At 38.7% G+C, this 26,503-nt stretch overlaps 1 protein-coding gene across 1 annotated transcript; it reads left to right on the top strand.

Annotated features, from left to right (window-relative positions):
* Window positions 1–674: 674 nt before the first annotated feature.
* LOC107290657 (solute carrier family 22 member 5) lies at window positions 675–26,045 on the top strand. The gene is made up of 9 exons (XM_015819560.2): window positions 675–1,071; window positions 14,823–14,926; window positions 15,924–16,078; window positions 17,308–17,479; window positions 21,796–21,922; window positions 22,265–22,365; window positions 23,662–23,876; window positions 24,969–25,151; window positions 25,906–26,045. The coding sequence occupies exons 1-9, from the start codon at window positions 679–681 to the stop codon at window positions 26,043–26,045; spliced, it is 1,590 nt and encodes a 529-aa protein (XP_015675046.1). The 5' UTR covers window positions 675–678.
* Window positions 26,046–26,503: the final 458 nt, after the last annotated feature.

The raw sequence follows: 26,503 nt of genomic DNA, 5'->3' as shown, positions 1-26,503 counted from the left end.
AGAAGGGCAGACGAGGCAAAGTTTGTTCACCAGATTTATTAGATATTTTACTAGTTTTGTACATGTTAAGCAAATATGGTTGCCTATGCCCTAAATAAACAATGTGGTTTATTAAAGCAATACATTTCAAGCCACGCCGGCTGTCACACCCCTTTGCGCTGCTAGAGTCTGTATCCGTTTACAGTTTACACAATCGCCTGTTCGGAGTAAACGCAGACACGCTAAAACGGTTTAAAAAGTTTGCTTTCCATCCCGAAACGATCACCTCCCCTGTTTACCGACCGGTACAGCAATGGCACATTTTTGACTTTTAAAGCAAAGTTCTCCGCGTGATCGTTCATTCTCCCGGGCGGGACTTTAATAATAAACTCAAATCCCTTCAGCCTTTAATAAAAAAAAAAGAGGCGGGCGGTGATTTTCTTTTTCTTCCGCGCGGGAACTTGCAAAAGACGCGGCCGGGTTTCGTCGGCGGGCCGAGCGCGGCGCTCCAGCCCTTTGTATATAAACCACACCCACAGGCAGCCTCCAAAAGCGGCCCCTGTTTCTATCCACTTACTGCCGGCGACCGGCTGAGTTTTCCGTCCTTCCTTCGCCCGGGCCAGCAGGAACTGCTGCATGTGCTAACGAGTGCTGCAGCCGGGCCTGTTCTGCATTCGCCCTGCCTGCCTGTCGCCAGTTATGTTCAACTACGACGAGGCCACCGCCTTTCTGGGCGAATGGGGCCCCTTCCAGCGCCTCATCTTCTTCCTGCTCAGCGCCAGCATCATCCCCAACGGCTACACGGGGCTGTCCGCTGTCTTCTTGGCCGCCACTCCCGAGCACTGGTGCCGGCTGCCGGCTAACGCCAGCCTGAGCGCGGAGTGGTTCAACGCCAGCATCCCCCTGGAGAAGCGCGGCGGCCGGCAGGTGCGGAGCCAGTGCAGCCGCTACCGCCTCGAGGCCCTGCTCAACTTCTCCGCCGGCAACCTGGTGCCCGGCCGCGATGTCAATCTCAGCCAGGTGGAGCAGGAGGAGTGCCTGGACGGCTGGGAGTTCAGCCGAGAGTATTACGACAACACCATCGTCTCCGAGGTAGGCAGGTGCGTGCTGACTTTTGAGGCGGGGGCAGCAGGGGGAGAGGAAGGCGGCCGGCAGCGTGACGACCTCCCAAGAGATCAAAACCAACCGGGCAAGGGTGTTTGGAGAGGAAAGCTACTAGACAAATACTAGATTTCAGTGAGTGCATTAAGTAATCTTCCAGTTATTAGTAGAGTACTCATAGTACTCATAATACTCATTAGTAGAGTGCTCATAGTACTCTACTAATTTTAAAGAAAATAGTAAATATGCGACTTCATGAAAATACAGTTCTTTGCCCCATGCATATATTCTTGAATAATCCCCCAAATGCTTTTTTTTTCAAAATCCTCCTGAAATAGATTTTCTCTGGTAATGAAGCAGTTCCATTTTATACATTTATAGTATTTTTGTACTGTATTTTAACAGTAGGTTCCCTGGGTGGCCTTCAGAGAGTCTAGTCATCCAAGATCTAAAATATAATGTCTGAATAGAAGACCAGCAGTAGTAGTTATCAAGATCTAAAAAGCATTAAATCATATTTTTTAAAACTTTATATTTTTCTTCCTTTAAAAAAAAGTTTCACCTGAACAGACCAGGATTGTGAGAAAGACCACTTCTTAGGCAGCCACCCATATCATTCAATAAGAGATTAATAAATTTCTTTAAATGTGATCTTAAGATCCAGATAAATATAGTGAGGTATGGGAGAAGATAATCTTTTGTTTCCATCATTAATTTTATTCATTGACTAATAAAATAATCCGCTTCAGGCAAATATGTGCACCTGTTGGAATCTAACCTGGAAGTTAGGTTGTAGAATTTGCCTCGCAATTCAGTTACCTGTTTGTTTGTTTGTTTGTTTGTTTGATTTGTTTGTAAGATTGTTTTAGCCTGAGCTGTTCATTAGTTTGATGTTGTACCTGTCTTTATGGATTTTTCAGTTTTATATACTGTCCAGAGTCCATTGGAGTTTGACAGCTAATACGTTCAAATAAATAAAAAAATCTCACGAACATCTCCAAGCAGAATCAGCCTATCCTGTCCTGTCCTTGCAGTACTTGTGGAGATGCTCATGATTCCCTTACATCAGGAGTGAGAGCCTAGAACAGTGGTTCTCAACCTGTGGGTCGGGACCCCATTTGGGGTCAATCGACCATTTCACGGGGGTCGCCAAGCAAGGCTGTCCACCATTTTTTTCCCCTTTTCCGGCGGGTGCCTTACCTCCCTTGGGCTGGGCCAGCTGGTGGTTGGCCTGCTCCGTCTCTGCCGCTTGCCGCTTGCCAGCTCGGCCGGCGCAGGGGGCGGAACCACGCAGCGCGGCGCTCCTGGGCTGGGAAAGTCCTCGACTTACAACCGGTTGGGTAGTCCTCGACTTACGACCGGTTTAGTCCTCGACTTATGACTGGTTTAGTCCTCGACTTACGACCGGTTTAGTCCTCGACTTACGACTGGTTGGAGTCATGGCATTAAAAAGGTTGAGAACCACTGGCCTAGAATATCTTCTCAGTGGTAACCTCAAATTCTGGAATAGCTTCTTAGATCCCTAGGACGACTGCCTAAGATGCAGACCATTTTTTATTTTTGTAGCATTTTGCTTGCTTTTTTCTAGTATGTTCAGTTATATTTTCAATTGTTATATTTTCATTGGCTTACTAAGAATTAGAATGTAATACACAGTACACAAGTTTGGGAATTAAATGAATTCACTGCATGGGATGACTGCTCAGAAGAGATTACTTCAGAGAGATGAAATGCAATAACTATTCTTATTGAAGTACAGTATTTTTAAAATTAACTTGATAATAGTAGCCATTTAATTATAAGGTTTGTATCTTTCTGTAAACATGTTTTTGACAAATTCCAATTCAAAAATTAAAGTCCCCCAACGTTTTCACATATAGAGACTCACACTATTAACTGTTACATTCAACATCCAGCCCACATTTTTGAAGCCTTTTTTCTGTTTAGAATTTCAGATAATGTTCAAACAAGCCTTGTTGCATAAATTTCTCCAAGAAGTTGCGCAGATTGAATACTTCTTAGAATTGCCAGAACTCCTCCCTGAATGTAGGTTTAAATCTGAGACTTAAATATTGTACCTTCCTTTATGAAAATAATCCTCTTAGGCTGTAATCCTATTTATGGTTATCAAATAGTTAGCTCAACTTCAATACAGTGAGGGCATTTGACAAAATAAGTAAAAGATTATGCTTTTAGTCTATATAAGCTCCTAAATTATAGAGCCACTTTGGTATAGCGATTAAGATGCTGGGCCAGAAACTAGAAGGCCTAAAACATGAAAGCCAACTGTGTGACTTTGATCCAGTCAGCCTAACCCACCTCACAGGGTTGTTGCGGGGAAAATAGAATGAGGAAAGAGTATTAGGTATGTTCTCCGCCTTAAGTTACTTATAAAGTGATAAGGCTGGGATAAAAATCTAATAAATACTATGTATTAGGGCAGTCAGAAGCTTTGTAGCAGATGGGAGATAAATGTAATGCCTGTTTGCTGCTCTTTAAAGAGCTGTATCTTTGGCCAGAATCATGTGGCAACTGCAAATAGAAAGAATTCAGCTCTTTAAAGAATTGCAAACAAGTGCTATGTTTGTATACTGGGTTTTTTCTGAATTAGTTCCAAAATGCTCCACAGTTCCACTAGGTTTTACATTAGACATACAAGGTGTGTCACCCTATTGATTTTTAAATATTTATAATATTTATTTTTATAGATCACATGTTGGGTATCTCAGCTTTACTGAATACTAGACAACCCATGACTCATTATTTCAGAGACACTTCCTTACTTAAACAGAACGACCATGGGTGGACAAAAAAGCAGTAGAAACGGAGGAACTTCTGACTTCCTGCCAGATTTCTCTTTGACTTTTCTTGTAGGAAGCTGACCAGAGCATTGGAAATGAAGATCACATGACTGCAGCTGTGGCAGCACTGTAGCAGTACATCTTTGCCAAATTTCAATCCCACAGGAGTCATGGATCCCAAATTTTGGACAAATTTTGGTCTGTGTTAGACCATTTGAGGGACATTGATTAAAAAAATTGATGTCCTACGCTGTACCATTTCACCCAATTGAAGGTTGGCAAACAATCAAATGGATACAAAAGTTTTAATAGTATATAAATGATGGGCTCAAATTTGAATGACTCAAAATTTCAATAACTAGTTGGTGGGATTTGGATAATTAAATATACATATATAGATGTATGCATGTGTGTGTATATATAATGCAATATGGTTTATAATATTGAAATGTAGCATTTTTAATAACCCATTAATGTTTCTACGTGTAGCCCCATGCTTCTTCAGTATTTTTGCTTTTAAGTAATAAAACTAGTTCAATTTTCTAAAATCTCTTTATGTGGACCTGACTTCAGACAAAAAGTGAATGGTAAAATATAGCAAAACAATAATGCCTAGTAATTAATCCTCAGTTATTTAGATTAAAAGATTGAAAAATAATAGCTTCAGAGACAAGAGTGTCCTCAGCAGTCACAAGTTTGGCAGAAGCTTATTTGTCTCCTGTCTGACTCTCTAAAAACCTGTTATAATTGGTGTTTCATTGGCAAAGTTTTATTGACTCTAACCGCTTTTAAAATATAACCTGTGTTTTTCCTGAAGAAGTTGTGTAAGATGTACATATAACCTTTCACCCACTTTTTCACTTCTAGTTTTACATTTGTTTAACTCCTAATCTGTTGACTCATGCTTGCCAATATGTTTCCAGCTGAATTGTATATTTTAGCTTCTCTAGTCATTTTATCAGAGTGTAATCTCTGTCTAAGAATTAGCCTTTCATGACATCTAGGGGAAAAGTGCTTAAGCTTGGTGTAAGTTGCATTCCACTTCTTAAATTCCCATGCTATATTCTAGTGCATATTTGGAAATGCTTCCTTTTTTGGGATGAGGAGTTATGTGGCAGAGTATCGGGTTCGTACACTGTCCTAAACCACTATTGAATAAGCCACAATACCTGGGTTTTGGAATTGCTTACAACTGCTCCATACAATGGCTCCCTGGAAGAAGACAAATCGGAGCCTTCAAAATGACACTGAGTTCACATACTTCTGTTCTTACTCACTTCTGGAAATTTCTTGTTAATTCCCTCTCTCTCTCTCTCTGTGTGTGTCTCTCCATCCATCCATCCATCTCCATCCTTTGGAAAGGTAAGATCACATAAGATGAGTCTCCTCCAATTCTTAATGAAAGCAAGTTTTATGCAAGTTTAAGAACTTTAAAAAATTCTTCTTTTGGAACACACAGCAAAAGTGTGATTAGAAAATTGATCTGAAAAGTTATAAACGGATTAAGGGGCTAGATGGATTTGAAATAAGATTTTGAAATCAATTATAAAAGTCTTTGTTTCTCATCTTTCTGTTCCAGTACACAACCATAGGCTTATCCTGAATGTTTCTGTTGATTCCAATTAACCTGTGATTTCTGTAGCTCATCTTACTTGCTCTTACCCTGTGGAGACTCTGCCTCTAGCTGGATTATTAAAATATATTGGTCGTTTTCCCACTAATAGCATATTGCAGTGCATTTTCTAGATCAGTGGTGGCGAACCTATGGCACGGGTGCCAGAGGTGGCATTCAGGGGCCTCTCTGTGGGCACGCGTGCCATTGCCCGAGTCCTAGGCCTTCAGCTGGGTTTTATAAAACCTTTTCGCTTTAGGCCGCCGCCGCCGCCGCCGTGTGCAAAAAAAAAAAAAAAGGTTCAATCAATCAGTAAATTTCAACTTCTCATGGGAAAAAAAAGATCTTGCAAATTGGAATTGCTTGATTGAATTTTTTAGTCCCACCCAGTCTGCTGTTAACACCGCAGCTGTGCCCACTCAATGGGCCACACCCACCCAGCACCCAACGATGCATAAATGTGTTTTGGGTTGCAGTTTGGGCACTCGGTCTCTAAAAGGTTCGCCATCACTGTTCTAGATTCATACAACCATATTGTACTAAAGTAACAATATTCAGACACATTTTATATCACGTAAAGTGATATAAAGCTACAATAAATCATTAATCACTAATGGGGATTTGATCTACGAAGCAAGAAAAGACCCAGAAGTTTCCTCTAATCGAAAATAAAGCTTCAAGTTTACTGAGACTGGTCAAAATGATTATGTAAGTCAGTGCTTTATCAGTTGCACTGGGTCCTAGTCCATTTCTAGACTCAGTTCAAAATGTTCAGACTTGTCTTTAAAACTTAAAATGGTTTTCATACATGTACAATGTAATGTCCTCTAGATGCTGTTAAACCCCAGTTCTTAGTAACCCCAGCCAACAGACCAATAAAGAGGGATGCTATCATGGCCCCCTCAGAGGCCAGTTCGGAAGAGGAGGAGGAAGAGTTGGAGCAGGACCATCTGACAGGGAAGGAATGCCAGGGGATGAGGACGATGCTGTTCCTGGCCCCTCAGGCATTGGGGGAGGTGGTTGACCAGACGGAGAGTTGCCTGCCTGTACAGACACAGAGGAGGATCGGCTGCTGACAAGCAGTGGTGTTGTTAGGAAGCCAGTCTCCTCTGAGAAGGAATAACTGCCTACTCCACTAATCCAAGAGCGAGGAGAGTGGAGTGTAGGCAAGCCCAGAGAAGGGCTGCAAGGCTACTTGGAAGGAGGTCACCCCATCCCTCATCACAAGGAACTCCTGGAGGGGAATAACTTAAGGGAAAGCCGTGGGGAGTTAGTCTTTGCCAGGAACAATTGTTGCTTTGGCTTACACTCCCCTGGCTTTTACTCTTGCCTGTTGCTGTTTGTCTCTGGCCTTGCTTGGAAGATTGCTCTTCGCATTTTGTTTTGGACCTTGCCCTTCTCTGGTGGCCTACGTTTGGCCTTTGCTTCACTGGGGCTTTGGAATTGCTTCTTTTCTGGGACCTGTTTCTTTTCCTGAGGACTGGCCTTGTCTTGTGCCTGGACCCTAACTGGTGGATTGGATTTGGAACCCTGGACCTTGCCCTGTGAGCGTGCTCCTACTCTGGGGGCTTTCTTTGTACTATAGGGGCTGTTGTTTGGGGGATTGAGAGTGGCTGCCTTCAGGGTAGCGTGAGGGTGGAGACTTACTGGTTGTTGGAGGGCCATTGCCTGGATCATTGGTTAGGAGAAATAAAGAACTCGCTAGAGCCTGGGTCATAACATGCTGGAGGCATATCTGGAGGAATACTTCGTAGAATGCATTTTTGTATATAATTGCCCAGGGAATCTAATATTTCTCAGATATCCAACATCCTGTCATGTGAATTTTGTGGGTGATTTTCATTTTGTGTTTGTGAAATATTTTAGTGAAGTATACCTGGTTCACATTCATATCTTTCAACACTTCCCATGCCCTGCTATTACAACTAGTATTTAAAATAAATAAATAAAAAGAAGAATCTCTGCATCGGAAACCCACCACACTACTTACTGTAGCAAACAACTAACCAGAGCTTCTCCAGCACTCTACAGCCTTGAGAGAACATCAAATTTTCAAGACATTAGGAATGTCATCAGCATGGGAGTCCATTCAAGATCACTGCTGCATGGTAAGAGTTTCTTTTCTCTCTTACCAACGATCTGCTGATTTCACTGCTAAAGCTGGTTCTTTGACAGTACTGCTCCCTGGTTTTGAATGGGAGCGCTTAGGAGTGACTCAAGATGACTTTTGGATGATCATGGACCCAGTGAAGAAGGGGAGTCTTGAAGATTCCAATTCCCTCTGGAAGCAATTAAAAAGTCATTGGATGGGAGACTTCCAGTTTTACACAGTAGCGCATGGTCGCGGGATTGCAAAGTCCGCTTCCCACGCCTGTTTTCGCCCTGCCAGGGGACCCTAAATAGGTCTAAAGCTGCCCCAAAGAGGCGGCAAAGAAAGAGGGACGCCCAGTGATTCAGGAACGACGCAGTCCCGTTCGATCAGGAAATTCCCTCTAACCCGACAGGAGAAAGGCTGCCCCCGTCTCGGTAACCAGCCCAAGCTACTTGCAGCCGAAGTCCACAAGTACTCACCAGAACATCAGTGAACAGCGTGCCGAAATTGGGTGAGAAATTTGATCTTCTCTCTCCTACTCTATATCCTGAACTTTTGGAAAAGATACCCCAAGAAGCAAAAAAGCCTCCGAAAGTGAAAAGGAGGGGGAGCTTTGCCCCACCCTCCCACAGAAGGAAGCGGCGAATTAAACTATTAAGGGGGACAAAAACATGCATACTGTTGCTGACATTTAGTGGTGGAAGAAAATATATAACTTTAGCTGTTTTGTTATAAGTACTTCTTTGATCTTTAAAAAGCTAAACAAAATGTTCAGGGCCAGCCACAATAAGCAAAAATTATAATTGAAAAAACATAACTGACCTTCCTGGATGATAAACATCTATTGACTGTGACTTTAAAGCTATTTTCAGAGAAAGATTTTTTTTTTTAATTCTAGCTATCATGGAATCTTAAGAGCTTGCAAAAAGAACTTGTCAAGAAAAAACAAATACTGTCCAGGAGGAAATGCTCACTATGTCGCAACTAACCCAAGCAACAATGGCTCTAAACCACAATGAAATTAAAAACAACTTTGATGACATAAATGGACATATGCAGCTTTTAGCTGAATTTCTTCTACAAAAACTTGACCAAACTTTAATATTTATTCAAAGAATGGTAGAATCTGAAGCTTTACCTTTGGATAAAGATACACAAAAGGACTTTCATCCAGTTCCAGATCAAACAGATAGTCTCATGGCTGAAGTGGATTTCATTTGTTGTTCTGAAATTTAACTCTGTATACTTCTCCAACATTACAGCCGCAGCTAGGAAAGAGGGAGACAAATTTATTTCCTCTACGAAGGAATTCCTTTCCTCTATGGAGACGGAGGGAGACTGGATGGATTTATTATAGTTAACTGGTAACTACTTCTGTCTGCACTCTGATTTGACAATAGACTTATTTTGGAGATTGAATTTACTGCATTTAATTAAACAACAAATGACAAGAGATGAATGTCATGGTTCCGATAGATAGAACCAAATAAATCAGAACTCTGAGGCTAGAAGCTTCCTCAAAGAACATGTTTATTAGATGTAAAATATCGGCATGTTCAAAAGTGAAACCAAGTTTGAAATCCCTCTAAAGAGTTACACTATTACATAGTCAAACTTCCCACCTCAGTGCTATAAAATCATCTACGTTCCCCAATAGAATAGTTTGGTGGATTTTCTAACAATATGCCCAACTGTCTAACATAACTGATAGAATGACCTTGGTTCCCATGGGACACAGAATTGTTTAGGCTAGCAAAGATACTCCGCACCCCCTCCCATTCAGGTGGCAACCTAGAACGAGCAAGATGGCTACAGCCAGGTTAGTTGTAGAGTTGACAATTATATTAAGAAACAAACATGGATTTTTGACAAAGGACGATCTATTTATAACTTTTGGGATGATCCGGGGTAAATGCTGTGGTAAATTTTCTACAAGTGGATTACAAAAACAATTTGTTGGCAGTTTTGAAACTTTAATTTTGTTCTGTTTTACTATTATTGTTTTCCTGTTAACTACTTTGACACTAATATAACTAATACAGAAGACAGGTCAACAAATTGTTAATAGATTTATTTAATTTAAAAATTCTGGGAGGGCCTGTTTCATAAGGGGTGTGAACAAATGGAGTAATATATTAATCAGTATTCAGCCAGAGAGGATAATATGTATATAATGTGTTGTTGTTTTTGATGCATCTTTTTCAGTGTTCTGATTGCTTTGTGTTTTGTGGTTTGGACCTTTATTTAATTTTGTATTTTGTATTTTAACTTTGTTCTGAATAATATCATTCCAGAGAGTAGGCACTGCAACAGATAAAGTTAATTTCCTACGTCTTAATAGATGGCCTTGTTTAATCAAGGAGACTTACAGTGTATTTTTATAAATTGCTTTTGAAATACATGGATTATATCAGGATTAAGACTTTTATGTTTACTTCATTTCTTTGACCTGTCTTACTTATTAGCATATTCAACAGGATTTTTGTTTGCTTTGTCTTCTTATGTTTAAATAATTTTTTTAATCTGCTCAGAACATTCCAGACAGCAGGTATAGTGCAAATTTAGTTTTAAAAATTAACTATTTTTATTGAAAAGCAACTGCACCTCTTTCTGGCATCCATTTGAACAGATTTGAAGTCTTTGTTTGCTGTATTAATGTATCTTTGTAAGAGATCCACAGTACTGAGACAGTGCTTAACTCAGGAGTGTACTTTTTTATACCAGGACTGCAAGATCATCAAACATCAGTGCCCCTGCAGATTAGAGCACTGATACACATTGTCATTCCTACAACTTTCCGGTACAGGGTAAATGTGATGCATCCCACTCTTTTACTAATAAACAAATATTGATTATTACCTCCATGGAAAGTTTGCCATTCTGAAAATTTGTTAGAAACTAAAAGACTATAGTTTGTTTTAAATTGAATGTCATTTAATCCTCTGATGGAACTATTAATCTTTCAGCTTGAGTGGTTATTATGTCTTTGATTTTGATCAAATAAGTGTTCTGTAAAGTTCCTGATAACTTCAAACGTATACAAGATGTACCCATATTAGATAATACTGGTTTGTTAACTTAAAATAAAAATGTCAACTTGAACATCAAATGCAACACAGGAGATACAAATTCTGATCCAATAAGACAGGTAGCATGTCCATATTTTAGGTTTCCTATGGCCATGCTTGTAAAAGTGGCCAATTAAGTTCAATCATACATAATACCGAAATCATTGGCTTCTGCACACACACGCACACATACAATTCTTTATTCGATCATAGACCAGCATGTGTACAATCTGCATTTTCCACATGTGTCTGATAGTTATTAACCTAGAGCAGGCAAACACATTTGCATCTGTTATTCATTCGAGAATTTTATGAGATTCTTTGAAACTGTTTGATAAACAAGAAAATTAATGACATTTGCTCTCAATAAAATCCCCTCAGCATAAAAAGTTGAATACTAAAATCTTAGTAGGTACCTCCAGTTGATAGTAATAATAATAATAATAACAACAACAGCAACAACAATAATAATAATGTTGGAAGGGACCTTGGAGGTCATCTAGTCGAACCCCCTGTTCAGGCAGGAAACCCTAAAAGCTGAACAACCAAAATCTCACAGCTCTACGTGAAAGGGTAAGAAAGGAAGAAAAATCGAAAACCTCTGCAGCTGCTTTTCAGCAGCTGATTTTGGGATAGATAAAAGGAGAAAAGCTGGTAGTCTTAACCATTTTCAAGTCTGCTTTCTTTGCCTGGGCTACTTAGGCGGAGGCTAAGCTATGGAGCAGAAGATGCAGTCCAATGTTGTCAAGGCAGCATTCTCCTTGTATAATCTATTGCAATGGCATGAAGCTGGGAAGACATGCAGTAGGAAAATAGCTCAGAACCATCATTATTTCCAGCTGAAAACTAACTTTAGGATATTTTTTTCTTGCATCATAGCTGAACCAAATGTAAATTGGATCAGCTGCCATGGAGAGACAACATGCAACAATGGAACTATATACAGTATATGTTATCCAATAGAACTGCAAAGGGTAAACTGATAGGTACTTAAGATGAGGATATTACATGGCAGCTTCTAATCTTGCCATACCTCCAATGTTACAGAAGAAAAATTGAGTAGCAAAATTGGGTTTCTCATACAAGAGCTTTATGGACTTCTTTAAGTGGATACAGATGATTGTTTTACCTTATTTTAAATATGCCACTTTTATGCCCCCACGTCAGGGCATTTGGTGTCTTCTCTCTTCCCAGCTAGCATTCAAGTTAAGGCTGATGAGACTTGAACATTAAATGCAGGGTCGTACACAGCCCATTTCTGATGTAAAGAATTAGTGGTCCATACATTTTTTTGTATGTATATAAATTTGACAAATGAATAAACGGGATGCAACACATTTTCCACACCTCACATTTTTAGTCTAACGAAATTATGTTTCATTTGTCGGTTCCGAAAGGTGAATTTTATTTTAAATGCGCTTTTCATTGCAGAAGCAATGTTCTAGGAGATTGTATTATTAACTGTCACTCAGATGAACATGTTTCAGCCCATTATCAGTTACATTGTCGAAAGCAAGGAAGTCAAAAAATATTTATCCAAAATCCAAGTGAGTCCATAGTTTGAGAGTATTTTTCTCTATTGTTTAGGGGGGGGGGAAACAAATATCACATTTGAATAAAAAATATCTTATTAGTATTTTTAAAAGGTTATAGCAAAGCAAAGTTAAACACACTTATTCTGTCACCAGATATTCTCGGGATATGTTTTACTTCATTTGAATATGGTTGGAGGTTATAAATATAATCCCCAAGTATTTGCCAGGCAAAGTGAATATCACATGCTGAATAAACTACATCATATTTTGGTGTCATGCCACTGGATGCTATGTTAAATAGGACCTCAACTATTCAGTATCCTCCTCCTCTGTCATTATTGAATTCCTAGACTGAGAAGATGAATCTTATGTTCTGATTGGCCCTGAGACTGCAATAAATTTGATTGATGGGCTGACTGACTGTTCTGCATACTCCTGTGTGTCATCTCTGAATTTAGTCCTTTTGAATTGTTTGTTTATTACATTTGTGTACCATCCAACTCCCACCAAGTCTGGGCAGTTTACAAGTAAAAACATTTTTAAACAATTACAACAAAGAAAGAAAAAGAATAAAATATAGCAAAGATGACAGAAATTGGATAGGAACAGAAAAAAAAACAGACTATCCAAGCAGGCTTCACTCACCCTTGCTAAATGCCAGGGAAAGATCCAAGTCTTTTTCAGAACACCCTTGGCATTAGTAACTAAAATTTTGAGAAGTATTGACTACGTTTTCTTTTACTACAACCTTCTATATTTTGTGCATTGTGTTTAAGAAAATAATATTAAATATAGTACTATAAGAGGTGTGCAGCCTCTTATAGGTCAGTGAACTTCAGTAACCTATCTTGGAAAGCATTAGAGAATGAAAACAATTTTTGCCTGAGTTGATATGCTATACAGTACTGTATTCAGTCCAAGCAACATTTCTCTGTCATAGTATAATTCTGCATTTGTGTGGTAATGGTGGAAGCTCACTGTGCAAATATAACTTTAGTGATATTTAATATTGTTCCCTGTCAGCTGATTTCTGTTCCCAGGGTGATAAAGGCTATGAGTTCTGCTGTTTTGAAAGATATTTGTAAAATCTTGTCAGAGAAATAAATATTGATTATTTTCCCCTATTCTTGCAAATTGGGAAACTGAATCAAGTAACAATGTAGAATTCAACCCGTTTTGCTTATTTTATTCTGGATTATTCAGTATTTACATTTTATTCATGTGGTAATAGATAATTTGTGACATTATAAAAGCTGGTTTTTCTACTGTAGTTTATAATCACTAGGAATATAGATTGAAATCACATGTTGTACCAAGCCAAGTTTCGGTTTGTTTAATTTTGTTTTATTGAATAAATTACAGTTGGTTGGCTTTCTGGAACATATGAAGCCATTAACATGATTTATGAATTAATTGGCTATATTCATGCCATGTGCATAGCCAAAATTAAATAATTGTATATATGACATATAGTATTGTAAAAATTTGGCTTCAGATTACAGTATATAGCATTTCATGTTTATTTTTTTCTTCTTCTTGACCCTTCGTTTATCTACACTGATCTGATCTGTGTCTGCCAAGTAAATGTTATTGAAAGGTGATATTAATATAGGCAGTTCACAAAAATTAGCCAACTGGTTCATTTTCTGTTCTTGTGCAAAACTATGTGTTTTAACTAGACATAAATAAAGGGCTTTTGCTGTTCTGGGCATTTGAAAACCTGACTTAAAATGACCACTAGCAACTGCTTGAAAAGTGTGGGATAAAATGAAGTGCTGATTTCTGCTATAATTAACACTGCTTGTGTGTTATGCTTAACAATTAACTGCTTATGTTGTTATGAAAACAATGAGGAAACCTAGTATTAACATTTAGTGTTTATTTTCAAAGTGTACTGTACTTGGAAAATTCCTATTTACTCATAGTGACCAGCAGGCTATATTATTTATGTGTGTGACATCTACACAAATAGCAGTCTTGTTTCTCCAAATGTTGGCCCTTACGTAGTCAAAATAACTAGTTATGCATATACCAGAGGCTGTCTAAAATAAAAATGAAAATTCAAATAAACCAATCAATCCTGAGAGACTCAAATATAGTTTTAATTTGCTCATTGTTTACAGAGTGTTGGTTGACTGAAGTGGGGAGAAATGGAAAAAAGGAGATGGTGGTAGAATGGAATACTGTACACAAATGGCTGTCTGTAAAGATGAATAGAAAAAGTTCACCCTGCAGTAGTAGTTGCAGTTTTTATGGGACCAATCAACGCTGTTTTATTTTAATATTTTGGTCAGTATACTTACTAAACATTTTTAAAGCAACCAGAGGTTAAAAACCAAGGCCCTATGTGAATAATCAATATGTGACTTATTTGTCCCCCCCAAAATTCTGATGAATATTTGTTTAACTATTTGTATAATTGCTCTCTTTAGAATATTAACGTTGCAAAGGCATAATATAAGGCTTTGATAGATAATTTTAGGGGATAGTTTTTATGTGAAAATGATAATAGATAACTGTAAACCTTTTTTAATAATGTAATTGGTTATGGAATGATTATTGGGAAAGCATTTTTTACAAGTTAAAAACATATATTTTACAAGCAAGTTAAAATGCTAAACCTTTTTTTTCTAGTGGAAACTTGTTTGTGACAATGACTGGAAAGCACCACTAACTGTTTCCTTATTGTTCGTGGGTGTGCTGTTGGGATCCTTTATATCTGGACAGCTCTCAGACAGGTAATATATATATATAATAAATTCTGTATTTATTATTTTCATCCACAACTCATTCACGATGACATTTCTGGATGACATTTTTTTCCAGCAATATATATTTATCTCTAATCAGATAACATTTATTCATTTATCATTATTTGTATGCCATTTACATCAGAAGTTCACAATATTTTATATGTATAAAATCAAAATATTAAAATCTTTTTGAAAAACATCTTTAAAAGCTGGTGCTATTTTGTAACTCAATCCACAAAAGTCTTGAAGAAAAAGTTAGTATTTCTCGTCCCAAAGATGCTTTTTCAATAGGCAATTGGACTTTCTTGGGTTTTTTTCTTTGAAAATGTTTCGCTTTTCATCCAAGAAGTTGCTCAATTGCCTTTTAGAAAAAGCACCTTTGGGACAATGGATGAATGAGAATCTCCATAGTTGTTGGTATTTCTTCTGTTTTCCAAACAATCAAGTAGGGAGAATAGCCTGACCTCACAGTGTAACCCGTTTCCAGGGTGAAGGGGCTGCCAGTAGAAATGCCATTTTGCCTTTTTCCCACCTCCTTGGTCACTCTAAGGCAGGGGTCTTCAAACTTGGCCCTTTTACGACTTGTGGACTTCAACTCCCAGAATTCCTCAGCCAGCGTACCTGGCTGAGAAATTCTGGGAGTTGAAGTCCACAAGCCGTAAAAGGGCCAAGTTTGAAGACTCCTGCTCTTAAGGGGTTAAAATCCAACCATCTGTTATTTTCTCATGTTTTTTGTCTATGTATTAGATTTAAACTTGCATGGAGAATCTTTATCATCATCTTTCCTCCCTTAAAATTTTAATGAAATTTCATGAGAAGATTCCACTGTTGTCTTCATGTATTTAAAATATAGCATTGTTCATATATTTGAAAGTTGGCATCTCTTTCTGATGCTAATTAGCTGGTCTCTGCTAGTTCAGTATTTTCATAAACTGTTTAATAGCCGTCTGATTTGCTTTTATTATTTTTTGTCTCATTACAGATTTGGTCGGAAGAATGTCCTGTTTATAACCATGGGGATCCAGACTGCCTTTAGCTTTCTCCAGGTCTTCTCAACAAGCTGGGAAATGTTTTCTGTTCTCTTTCTTATTGTTGGAATGGGTCAAATATCTAATTATGTGGCAGCGTTTGTTCTTGGTATGTGATTGTCTTAATGCAAACAGACCTTCTCAATAGCCTTACTCATTAGCTCAGTGAGGGGCATCTTTAATTTCTTTCTATCTTCTCCACAGCAGTATTTCCAACATTGCTAAACAGAGCATAATTTAAAAATGTATCTGATAAAAGTAGAATTGGTAGCCAACCTTCTTGTTTCAAACTTGCATTCAATTTATACATTTGCTGTATACAACTAGAATAATGAGACAACTCTTCTGATGTTTTGTTCATGATTTGTCCCTTCTTATATGCTCTGCTCTATATTAAAGGCAAGATTCCCAAGTGGGTGACTGTGCAACTATCCTTTCTGCAAGGGAATTAACAACATTCAGTGTCCGTCAGCTGGAGGGAACAATTTTATTCCTCGCTAATGGCCCTGATGATTGCAATACACTTGCCAATTGGTGAGCTTCTTGCCCCTCTCCAGTCATTTGTCAGCAGTGGAAGATTATTTCTCCTTATTTAAATATTACTAATTTTTTTGAACAGTTTGCTCAATGGTCTTGAAGGAGAGGAGGATTTTTTCTCCTATTGGAAAATGCTTTTTAACTTTGTGATTCAATTTCCTCTCCTCCATTTCTTTCCTGTAAATGTGTTTGTAGGTGTGCACCTCGATCTCCTTTCTTCCTCCCTTCCCATGTCTGTGAATCCTTTCTATGGGATGTGTTAATTTTTCTGAATGTCTTATCCCTCTCTTTATTTGTCCCTATATAAGTCTGTGAGTGCATGTATCTGTGGGAAAATGTGTTTCAAATCCAGCACTGGTATCATCACTATATCTGTCAGCAATTCCTTAAAGGGCCTTTTCCTGGGCTTATGCAGTAGCTGTGCAGGTTCTGGAGAATCTGTATTTAGTTAAGACAGTGACAGCATGCTGGTAATGTATGCTCATACACTCCTATCACTGCATTCTATCTCCTGGACACAAAATACATGGTTTTCTGTGAACTTATAATGCAAACTACAAAAAAGTTGTGCCTTGAAAGATCGGCTGACAGGAAGAGCAACAGTGTCCAGGCTGGCTCCAAAGTACCAGTTCAGATTTGATTCTGTATTTCTTCAAGTAAGAATGGTTGACATATATAAACTCACAGAAGAAGCAACAATTCAGTGTATTTTTAATCATTTTTTTCCCATATAGTACTGTGCATAAAATTGTTTTGTATATTACAGTAAACATGTTAATTCATTCTCAATTGTTTGAACAGGTGCAGAAATTCTTGGCAAATCCATCCGCATTATATATGGAACGTTAGGTGTCTGCATATTTTATGCATTTGGCTACATGATGCTGCCACTGGGTGCTTACTTCATTCGAGACTGGCGATTGCTGCTAATGGCTCTTACTATTCCAGGGCTGTTGTATTTTCCATTGTGGTGGTGAGTGTTTACTATTTTGAAGTCCCCATTGCCCTTCCCAAATTAATAGCAACTAATACCTTGGTAAGGCCATACTTGGAGTACTAAATCCAGTTTTGGTCACCACGATGTAAAAAATCTGTTGAGACTCTAGAAAAAGTACAGAGAAGAGCAACAAAGGTGATTAGGGGATTGGAGGCTAAAACATACAAGGAACGGCTGCTGGAATTGGGTATGTCTAGTTTAATGAAGAGAAGGACGAGGGGGGACATGATAGCAGTGTTCCAATATCTCAGGGGCTGCCACAAAGAAGAGGGAGTCAAGCTATTCTCCAAAGCACCAGAAGGCAGGATAAGAAGCAACGGATGGAAACTAACCAAACAGAGAAGCAACCTAGAACTAAAGAGAAATTTTCTGGCAGTTAGAACAATTTATCAGTGGAACAACCTGCCTCCAGAAGCTGTGAATGCTCCAACACTGGAAGTTTTTAAGAAGAGACTGGGCAGCCATTTGTCTGAAATGGTATAGAGTTTCCTGCCTGAGTAAGGGGTTGGACTAGAAGACCTCCAAGATCCCTTCCAACTTTTTATTTATTTATATTATTATTATTATTATTATTACTACTACTACTACTACTACTACTACTACTACTACTACTACTACTACTACTACTACCGTTTGGGCTAAATATGCTAATTGTCATAATTAAGGTAGAATAGTACCAACTAATCTTTACAATCCATTTTAATTTATTAATAAGAAATAGTAGTACTAAATTATTATTTTGTTACTTATTGCTAATAAGTAACCTGTTCCCCCCCCCCCATGGCTAAATTGGACTGGATTCCCAAGGACATAATAATAAGTTAACAGTTCTCTTAGGATTATATTGTTAATAAATATTTAGGATTTAAATGCAATGCAAATGAGTGCAATTATGCAATGAAGAACTTTACTGCATTAAATTTCTGACCCATTCTCCTAAAGTTTTAGAGGAAGAAAAAGATCTGCAAGAGAAAATGACTTGGGAAACGTGCATTCCTCTCAAATTTGGTCTAGTACAGTCTAGTATTCATCCAGATTTTGTTCATGCTCACCTTATTAGAAAGGGCTTAGTAACATTTTTACAATAATAAGCAATAGTCATGCTCCAGGATATTCAGTCCTCACTCACTGCATGTTTTAAAAGTATAAAAGTCCTGCTGAAATACTATATTTTCTGATATACAGTTTGTTTTTACTATCCTTTAGTAATAAAACAGTGTTCTGCATTTAATGTTTGTATCTAATACTAACCTTTGTATTAATATATTTCTACAATATACAGATTAGCGGCATAAAATAAATCAATCATGGGATCTATTTTGAAATACAAATATTGTGGAGATGCTGCAACTCCCCCTACCCGCCTGTCTCTTCCCTCCCATCTTAGCCACCCACCCGTCCCGCCAGCACTCATAAAGCTGCTGTGATACTGGAGGCCTTGCTCCACCACATCCATAAGGCCCAGGCCTTCTCCCTGCCTCACCAGATCCAGGTCCACTTACTTTTGCCTTTTGGTGTAGCTGCTGACAGGTGTACCAAACTCCCAAGATGTGAGGTGCAGACAAACAGCTAGCAAGCACAATGGTTCTGAAGGATAGAAAGAGGATTGTTCTAGCTTTCAGAATAATCACAATAAGAATGCCATCTGTCATGATGTTTTTGGCTAGAAAGTTAGCCGATGCGATGTTTCTGAAGGGTAGAAAGTGGATCACGTGGAGGGGAAGGCCTATAGTGGTCTGGAAAAGTAAGCTCAGACCTTTGGGATCTGAGCTTCATTTCTCTGGACCACCACAAATGTTCCCTTCCACTCATGGAGGGGAGCTGCCTACCTTCTTTCAGCTGACAGTTCTTCCACGCCATTTGCTTAACCACCATTGTGATTGCTTAATGACCACAACTGAGAAAGTGAGAATTGTGGTCATTGAGCAAAGCAGTCATGTGGGCCTCTCAATTAACAACCACAACAACTTAGCAGCCAAAATTCCAGGTCCAATTGTGGTTGTATGTTGAGGACTACCTATATCAGATATGTCAAACACAAGGCCCGGGGGCTGGATGCGGCCTGCAAAGTGATTTCATGTGGCCCGCGAAGCTATCCTGGAAACAGTGAGGGAATGGCCCCCACTGCCTTGGCCCTGGCTCAGGCCAGCCGGGAGCCAATGTACAATTTTGTGGTGGCCATCTTGACACTTGCCCCGGTGGACCATGCCTTGGCACTTGCCCCGGTCCCACCCCCTTCTGCCAGAGACCCTCAGATCTGTCCCACTCCTGCCCAGGCCCCCACAGGCACCCTTGACGCGAAAGATGTAGAACTGGCCACGCCCACCCAGTAGGCCACACCCACTCCATCCACGCCCACCCAGTAGGCTGCACCCACTCTGGCCACACCCACCCGGCCCCCCAAGGGCAACTGTAATGCTGATGCCGCCCTTGGTGAAATTGAGTTTGACACCCCTGACCTATATAATTAATTGGAAACTAACCAAATGGATCCATTTTCCCAAACACTCTAAAAAAACTAAACTATGCTATAAGTGCATTGTAGGTTATAAGTAATTAAGAAGCATGTTCTTTGAATACATATTTGGATGACCTTTTGAGATCTCTTGCAATTCCATGATTTTATATCTCGGTTTATTATTTGGCAGTGGTCTGATATGGAAAGATACATTGTAGTAAAGTTTATTTAACAGGATCTTCAATCAAATCATTCTTCTGAGTTTAAAGTTAATTCCAAAAACCAATATTAATTTTTTTTTAAAAAAAAAGCTGTTGTGTAACGATTCTGCCATTAAACAACTGTGGACAATTTGTTAAAAGCATATAAAATATTACACCACAAGATGGTGCCACTGTACTCTTTTAAAAATTGGAGAAGATACACCAAGCTATCAAATATTTCTAGAGTCCTGCTCCCCCTGCCCCAAATTTTGAAATATCTGTTAGTCTATAGTTATTTTATTTCTAGAACAAGTTTAAATATATTTAGCCACTCCATCTCAAATGCTTGGATGCAGCTAACTCCATCAATCAGAGCCAAGGTATTGGAGGAGCACCCCGACAGGCCTGATCAGAGTTTCTATTATTATATTAGCCTTTCCTCAGAGCACTCTTTTTTTTCCTCAAACTCACAAATGTATCATTTCCATCACATCACCTTTAAAATTAGGAACAAGTAATGTTGTGTTACCGGAAAAATCACATTTTCAGACATTATAAAACAACAAGCGATCTTATACCTTTATCTGGAGAAGGGAAAAATCTCCAAATTGCCGTATCTCTGGATTTTTCAAGCCTAGGTAGCAAATCAGCAAAACAATCAACTTATGTTTTATAGGAAAAAAGAAAATTCTGTAGAAAAAGGCATCCTGGCTATCCTCCTCTTCCCTATTCTCCATTAAGGACAGCCAGTCCTTTCAAGTAATTTTTGGACCAGAAAAGTTGTGGGAAAACTTCCTGGATGCCCAGTGAACCACTGTTTTTTCTGGCAGTCAAAACTGAAATGGTCCCAGATGCATAGAGCCCTGTAGCTGAATAGGAGAGGTAATCCTTCAGTCAGCCAGTTGGAGCCATGCAGGTCACTGACCTCTGTCAGGGTCCTCTTCTATGTGACATAAAACACTCACCCGGAAGAGGACTTAACTGCAGTTCCTGATGAAAAATACTAGTTTCCTTCCAGAGCACCTTGATCCAACCTCAGCCTCTCTCCGCAGCAAAACCAGCCTCAAGATGGAGTTCTGATGTGAGAGTATATACATTTTTAACCCAAGCATTCATAGCTGACTATAGCAGCGGTTCTCAACCTATGGGTCGCGACCCCATTTGGGGTCGATCGACCATTTCACGGGGGTCGCCAAGCAAGGCTGTCTGCCATTTTTTTTCCCCTTTTCCGGTGGGTGCCTTACCTCCCTTGGGCTGGGCCAGCTGGTGGTTGGCCTGCTCCGTCTCTGCCGCTTGCCAGCTACACCTCGGCCGGCGCAGGGGGCGGAACCACGCATGTGCGGTGCTCCCGGGCAAGGAAAGTCCTTGACTTACGACCGGTTGGGTAGTCCTCGACTTACGACCGGTTTAGTCCTCGACTTACGACAGGTTTAGTCCTCGACTTACGACCGGTTGGGGGTCGCGGCATTAAAAAGGTTGAGAACCACTGGACTATAGGCTTTCTTAATAGACATATTTTTTTCTGAAACAGTATTTGCTTGATAATGTGGGAAAAATATCTGCTGATAAGTATATCAATGAAGGTTTGTATTTCTAGTTATTCTATTGACGTTGTAATAAAATACTTGCAGGTACATTCCAGAATCTCCTCGCTGGCTACTCTCTCAAGGAAGGATTCAGGAAGCAGAAGATATCATTCGTAAAGCTGCAGAAAGGAACCATGTTGTAGCCCCCGAAGTAATATTTGATCTTGCTGAGGTAACCATGTATATTGAGTCTGTGAATTATTTATTGCTAGGCTCCTGTGCTTGGAGAAAAAAAAAACATGAATTAAAATAGTCTGTTCTATGTGTCCAAAGCCTTTCAGTCCCTTTTCATGAAATTGCTGGTTGTTGATTCTATAACATGATACTGGGCCATGATTCTAAAATAGATAGTTCTTGCGTGAAAATTATTCTATGCCATTTGTTGTAATTTTGCAGCAGTTTATTTGACATACTGTGTTTTTCAAATAAGTAATGTTTGCAAGTTATCTGCTTATAAGCCAACAGGTACGTTGGGTGTCGTTTGATTCTCATATGCATGTATTATTTTATATAGCTGGAAGATTTGAATTCCCAAGTTCAGCAGTCCTGCAGCATTTTGGACCTAGTGAGAACCCCAAATATACGAACAGTCACTATCATGTCTGTGATTCTATGGTAAGCAACTGATAAATCGATTCCTAGAAAATGCCTACATTTCCAGAGTCCAGAAACCAGATTTCAAGAAGTCAATGTCATGAAATTATTTACTTGCAGAAAAATAAGGGCATGGGGCACTTCTTAGACTTGCTCATGGAAATCTATATATCAGTCTAAATCTTAAGCATTTATTTGCTCAAGTACCATTGTCTTTGAAAATTAGCTTTCAAAATATCACCCACTCTAGAGATTTCATGTCTCTCTGCCTAATATGAGTACGTCAGTCTCAGATGATTTCCTAGTCGAACTGTTTCCAGGAGCAAGTTTAAATTCTCCACATACAAATTATTATATCAGTTTGTCTTGGTTAGCTAATTATGGGTATTCTGAACAACTTGGAACTTGAAAGAACATTTAAAAAACCTTCATTCTGCCACTTTTTACAGTTGCACTATTTCAGCATGCAAATTGTAAACACGTGGCTGGCCTCTAGAAACCACTTTTCTCTGTTGTTCATGTCATGCCCACAATCTTCCATTTTATACTTCAGGTGACATTTAGGCTAAGGATTCCTTGTAAATATGGATCTATGTGTAATTACTGTTTATTTACTAATGCTGGTTTATGACTGTAATAAGGATTAGTTTATATTGACACAGAGAGAGAGAGACACACACACACCCATCCACGCCCCAATTTATGTCATCTTTTCTCCTTAGCAAAAGTTATACATGTCCAGTACTCTGTTGTGTGCTCATCTTGGATTTCTACGCATGACAAAGGGAGTAAGGCATTCTCCTATTTTGTATGAATGGAACGCATCCCTGGAAAGAAATTTTAATAATATTTACTGGCAATTGTTTTTATAAAAAGAGATATCAACAGTTTAAAGTAAAGAATACAAGTGCATAAATGGCAAATTGCCTCATACTGTGTAGCAAAATTAATATTCTGTCATTCCAACACTCTAATAGAAAGGCAGGTAGTTCTCACTTAACAGCCACAATTGGGACTGGCAACCCCGTCAACTAAGTGATGCAGTCATTAGCAAAACATCACATGACCACAACAGACTTACAATCCCTCTTCCACCATGATCGTTAAGCAAGTCACCTATGGTCGTTGGGTGAGACATCATGTGGACATGACTTGCAATTTCGTTGCTGGCTTCTCTATTGACTCTGCTTTTTTGGAAACTGGCTGTAAAGTGCGCAAAGGTAATGCCGGCTGGTTGCAAAGTCTACCCACTCAAGTCCCATGCAGAATAGTGTCATTGCCCCTGTATGTTTGTTATCACCTAGATCTGTCTTTCAGGATGGTGATTTCCATAGGCTACTTTGGCCTCTCTCTGGATACCCCTAACTTGCATGGAGACATCTACCTCAATTGTTTCCTTTCAGCAGTAATTGAAATCCCAGCTTATACTATCTCTTGGCTGCTCCTTCAGCATCTGCCCCGGCGTTATTCAATGGCAGGAGTCTTGTTCTTAGGAGGCTGCGTTCTTCTTTTCATTCAGTTCGTGCCTGCACGTAAGATTGCTTTCCTTGACACTTTATAGATACAATCAATGGGGATAGCCAACTAAGGTTTTTTTGTTTTTTTTTAAAAAGCACTTTTCCATAATAATGCTATGATACACAGAGATATGTTGCAGACCTACTTCATTTTGTGTTCATTTTGTTTCTCTAGTGATATTAAAAAAAAGATGTGCTGTAATTCTGATTTTTTATTTATTTGTTCTTGAGTGTACTGGCAATTAAACACTGATATATTAATTTTTCATTTGATAATACCATTTCACTATTAGAAAAACAATTATAATAGAAATTCTACTTCAGTAGATGTATCTGGTAACGTAGGTTCTTGCCTGAAGTAGAATAAAATGGCTAATATACCATAGGGATATAATAAAATACGGGTATTCCTCATTAAGTGTCAACAGTTGGGAGTGATAACCCCATTACTAAGCTAAATGACCATTAAATGGAAAATCACATGACTGTGACTGTACTTTTCCTTTTCTCCATTCCCCCACCCTTTGGAATGCTCCCCCACTCCACCCACAGCACTGAGATAGTTGGCTCAAAAATAATCAGTTTCTGGCTTAAAACTAATCAGACTCCTAATTACTTCCCTGCCCTTTGGAATGCTCCCTGGGCATTGGGATAATTAGCAGTAAGGGAATTAATGTTTGTATTTACATTCATTGGAGAAAAAGAGATTATAAGAGACTAAACAGGCACACAGTAGAGAATACACATTGAAAGCAATGCAATGGCACTGGCAACGGTGAGCATGCTCAGCAAACAGCCAATATATTCCTCACTGTGGACCATCTTACTCTCTTGTAATCATTTCCTCTCCAGTCTCGGCTCTGCAATGGACGGGAAAAAGAAAAACAGGTCAGGCACAGGGCAATGTATACTGACTGTAATGGTGTTCATGTGATTGCGGCAATCAGGTTATTTAGGGACAGCACCATCATAATTTTGAACGGTTGCTGAATGAGGCACTTGGTAAGTGAGGATTATCTATAAATGAAGAAGAGAAAAAAGGCAGGCAATTGGTTTCATCGATTTACTGGCAGATTTAATTTCATTTTGTTTGGCTCTTGCTTATAGACCTCCATGTTCTGTCCATCATCCTCGTGATGATTGGAAAATTTGGGATCACATCCTCCTTCTCCATGGTTTATGTGTATACGGCTGAGCTCTACCCAACTATTGTGAGAAACATGGGAGTTGGAGCCAGTTCAATGGCCTCCAGAATTGGCAGCATCCTCTCGCCTTATTTTGTGTATCTTGGTAAGTTGTCTATCGTTATATTTTCTGCCAACTCGATCATATGCCCTGCTTTTTGGTATTACAGTGAACGCTTACTGGTTTCGGTTATACACACATAATTTTTTTTCTCCTTTCATTTGTAACATTTTATTAGATTATAGAATACAATACAAAAATACAAAAGCAAATAGTAGGACACAATGGGGAGGGAAAAGGAGGAGAAAAAAGGGGGAGAAGGGAAAAAGAAAAGAAGAGGCATTGACTTCCAACTTCCTCTGTTGCAGAAGAATGAAGCATTAACATTGAACCTCGACTTTTTATTTCTCCATAATAGTATAAACTAGTCATTTCTGTAAGAATAAATCAATCTAATCAGAAAAAACCCAAAATCCAAGTTTCATTTTTTTTCCATCTCAAGCACAAAATCCAGAAGCGGTCTCCAAGTAGAAACAAAAGTACTCATATTCTTTTCTTTAATCAAAACGGTCAGTTTAGCCATCTCTTCTGTAGCCATTCATCCATAGTGGGAATCGAAACATCTTGTATATTTTTGTATATACACATTTATAATATGTTGCTGCTAGGAAAGATGTATAGAGATGGAGAAGCTGATCCCCATTTCTGATCTTCATTTTGAGGAAGTAATGATCATCTTCCAAATCAGATCCAAATAAATCTATAAATGTAAACCATACCTCGAAGCCACAATATTAGGAAATGTAAATGTTAAGCAACTTGATATGAATAACTCATTGCTATTTGTCCTTTCCACTAGGTGCCTATGATAGATTTCTTCCCTACATCTTAATGGGAAGTTTAACAGTGCTTGCAGGAATCCTGACCTTTTTTCTCCCGGAAAGTTATGGCACTCCTCTCCCAGACACTATTGAACAGATGCTAAGAGTTAAAGGGTAAGGATGTTGCAGAGTAGAAATAAGCAGAAATCCCAGCTAATATTGCAGCAGATCGTTTTGGAAAAGCATTTGAAATTTACTACAGAAAATATTAGAATACCGTAATATATTCTTACCATAAATATTATTAGGGTACTTAAAAGAATGGCATAAAGAATAATATAATGGAAGAAACGTTTGAGACTAAATTCATGGAGTCATTGAGAGTTAGCAGCATACAAGTTTAGTAAATTATAAATTATTAACATTTAGGAAATTATTAAATTCCTAGGAACAGTGTTATGATATGCAAGAGAAATTCCAGTTGTTCCTTTCCTAACTTTTTGAGACCAAATCATAGTTCTGTTAAATTAAAGCTAAACAACAATTTCCCAACAACATTTTCAGTAATTGAAAGCATGGTTTAGTTCTAAGTTCCCCGCAGCTGAAAAAGGTGAAGTTAGCTGATGTTTGGGTAAG

Source organism: Protobothrops mucrosquamatus, unplaced genomic scaffold (assembly GCF_001527695.2).
Source record: "Protobothrops mucrosquamatus isolate PMUCROS unplaced genomic scaffold, P.Mucros_1.0 scaffold948, whole genome shotgun sequence".
NCBI classification, from domain to species: domain Eukaryota; kingdom Metazoa; phylum Chordata; class Lepidosauria; order Squamata; family Viperidae; genus Protobothrops; species Protobothrops mucrosquamatus.
Note: the sequence above shows the minus strand (reverse complement) of the source record. Positions and strands in the feature narration are given on the sequence as shown.

Bases quoted from the DNA above. Each gene is read 5' to 3' on its own strand.
- LOC107290657 (XM_015819560.2), top strand. From the start codon at position 679: ATGTTCAACTACGACGAGGCCACCGCCTTTCTGGGCGAATGGGGCCCC. The intron at 14,927-15,923 runs GTAATATATATA...GTCTCATTACAG, and splicing joins TCTGGACAGCTCTCAGACAG to ATTTGGTCGGAAGAATGTCC. The intron at 23,877-24,968 runs GTAAGATTGCTT...TCTTGCTTATAG, and splicing joins CATTCAGTTCGTGCCTGCAC to ACCTCCATGTTCTGTCCATC.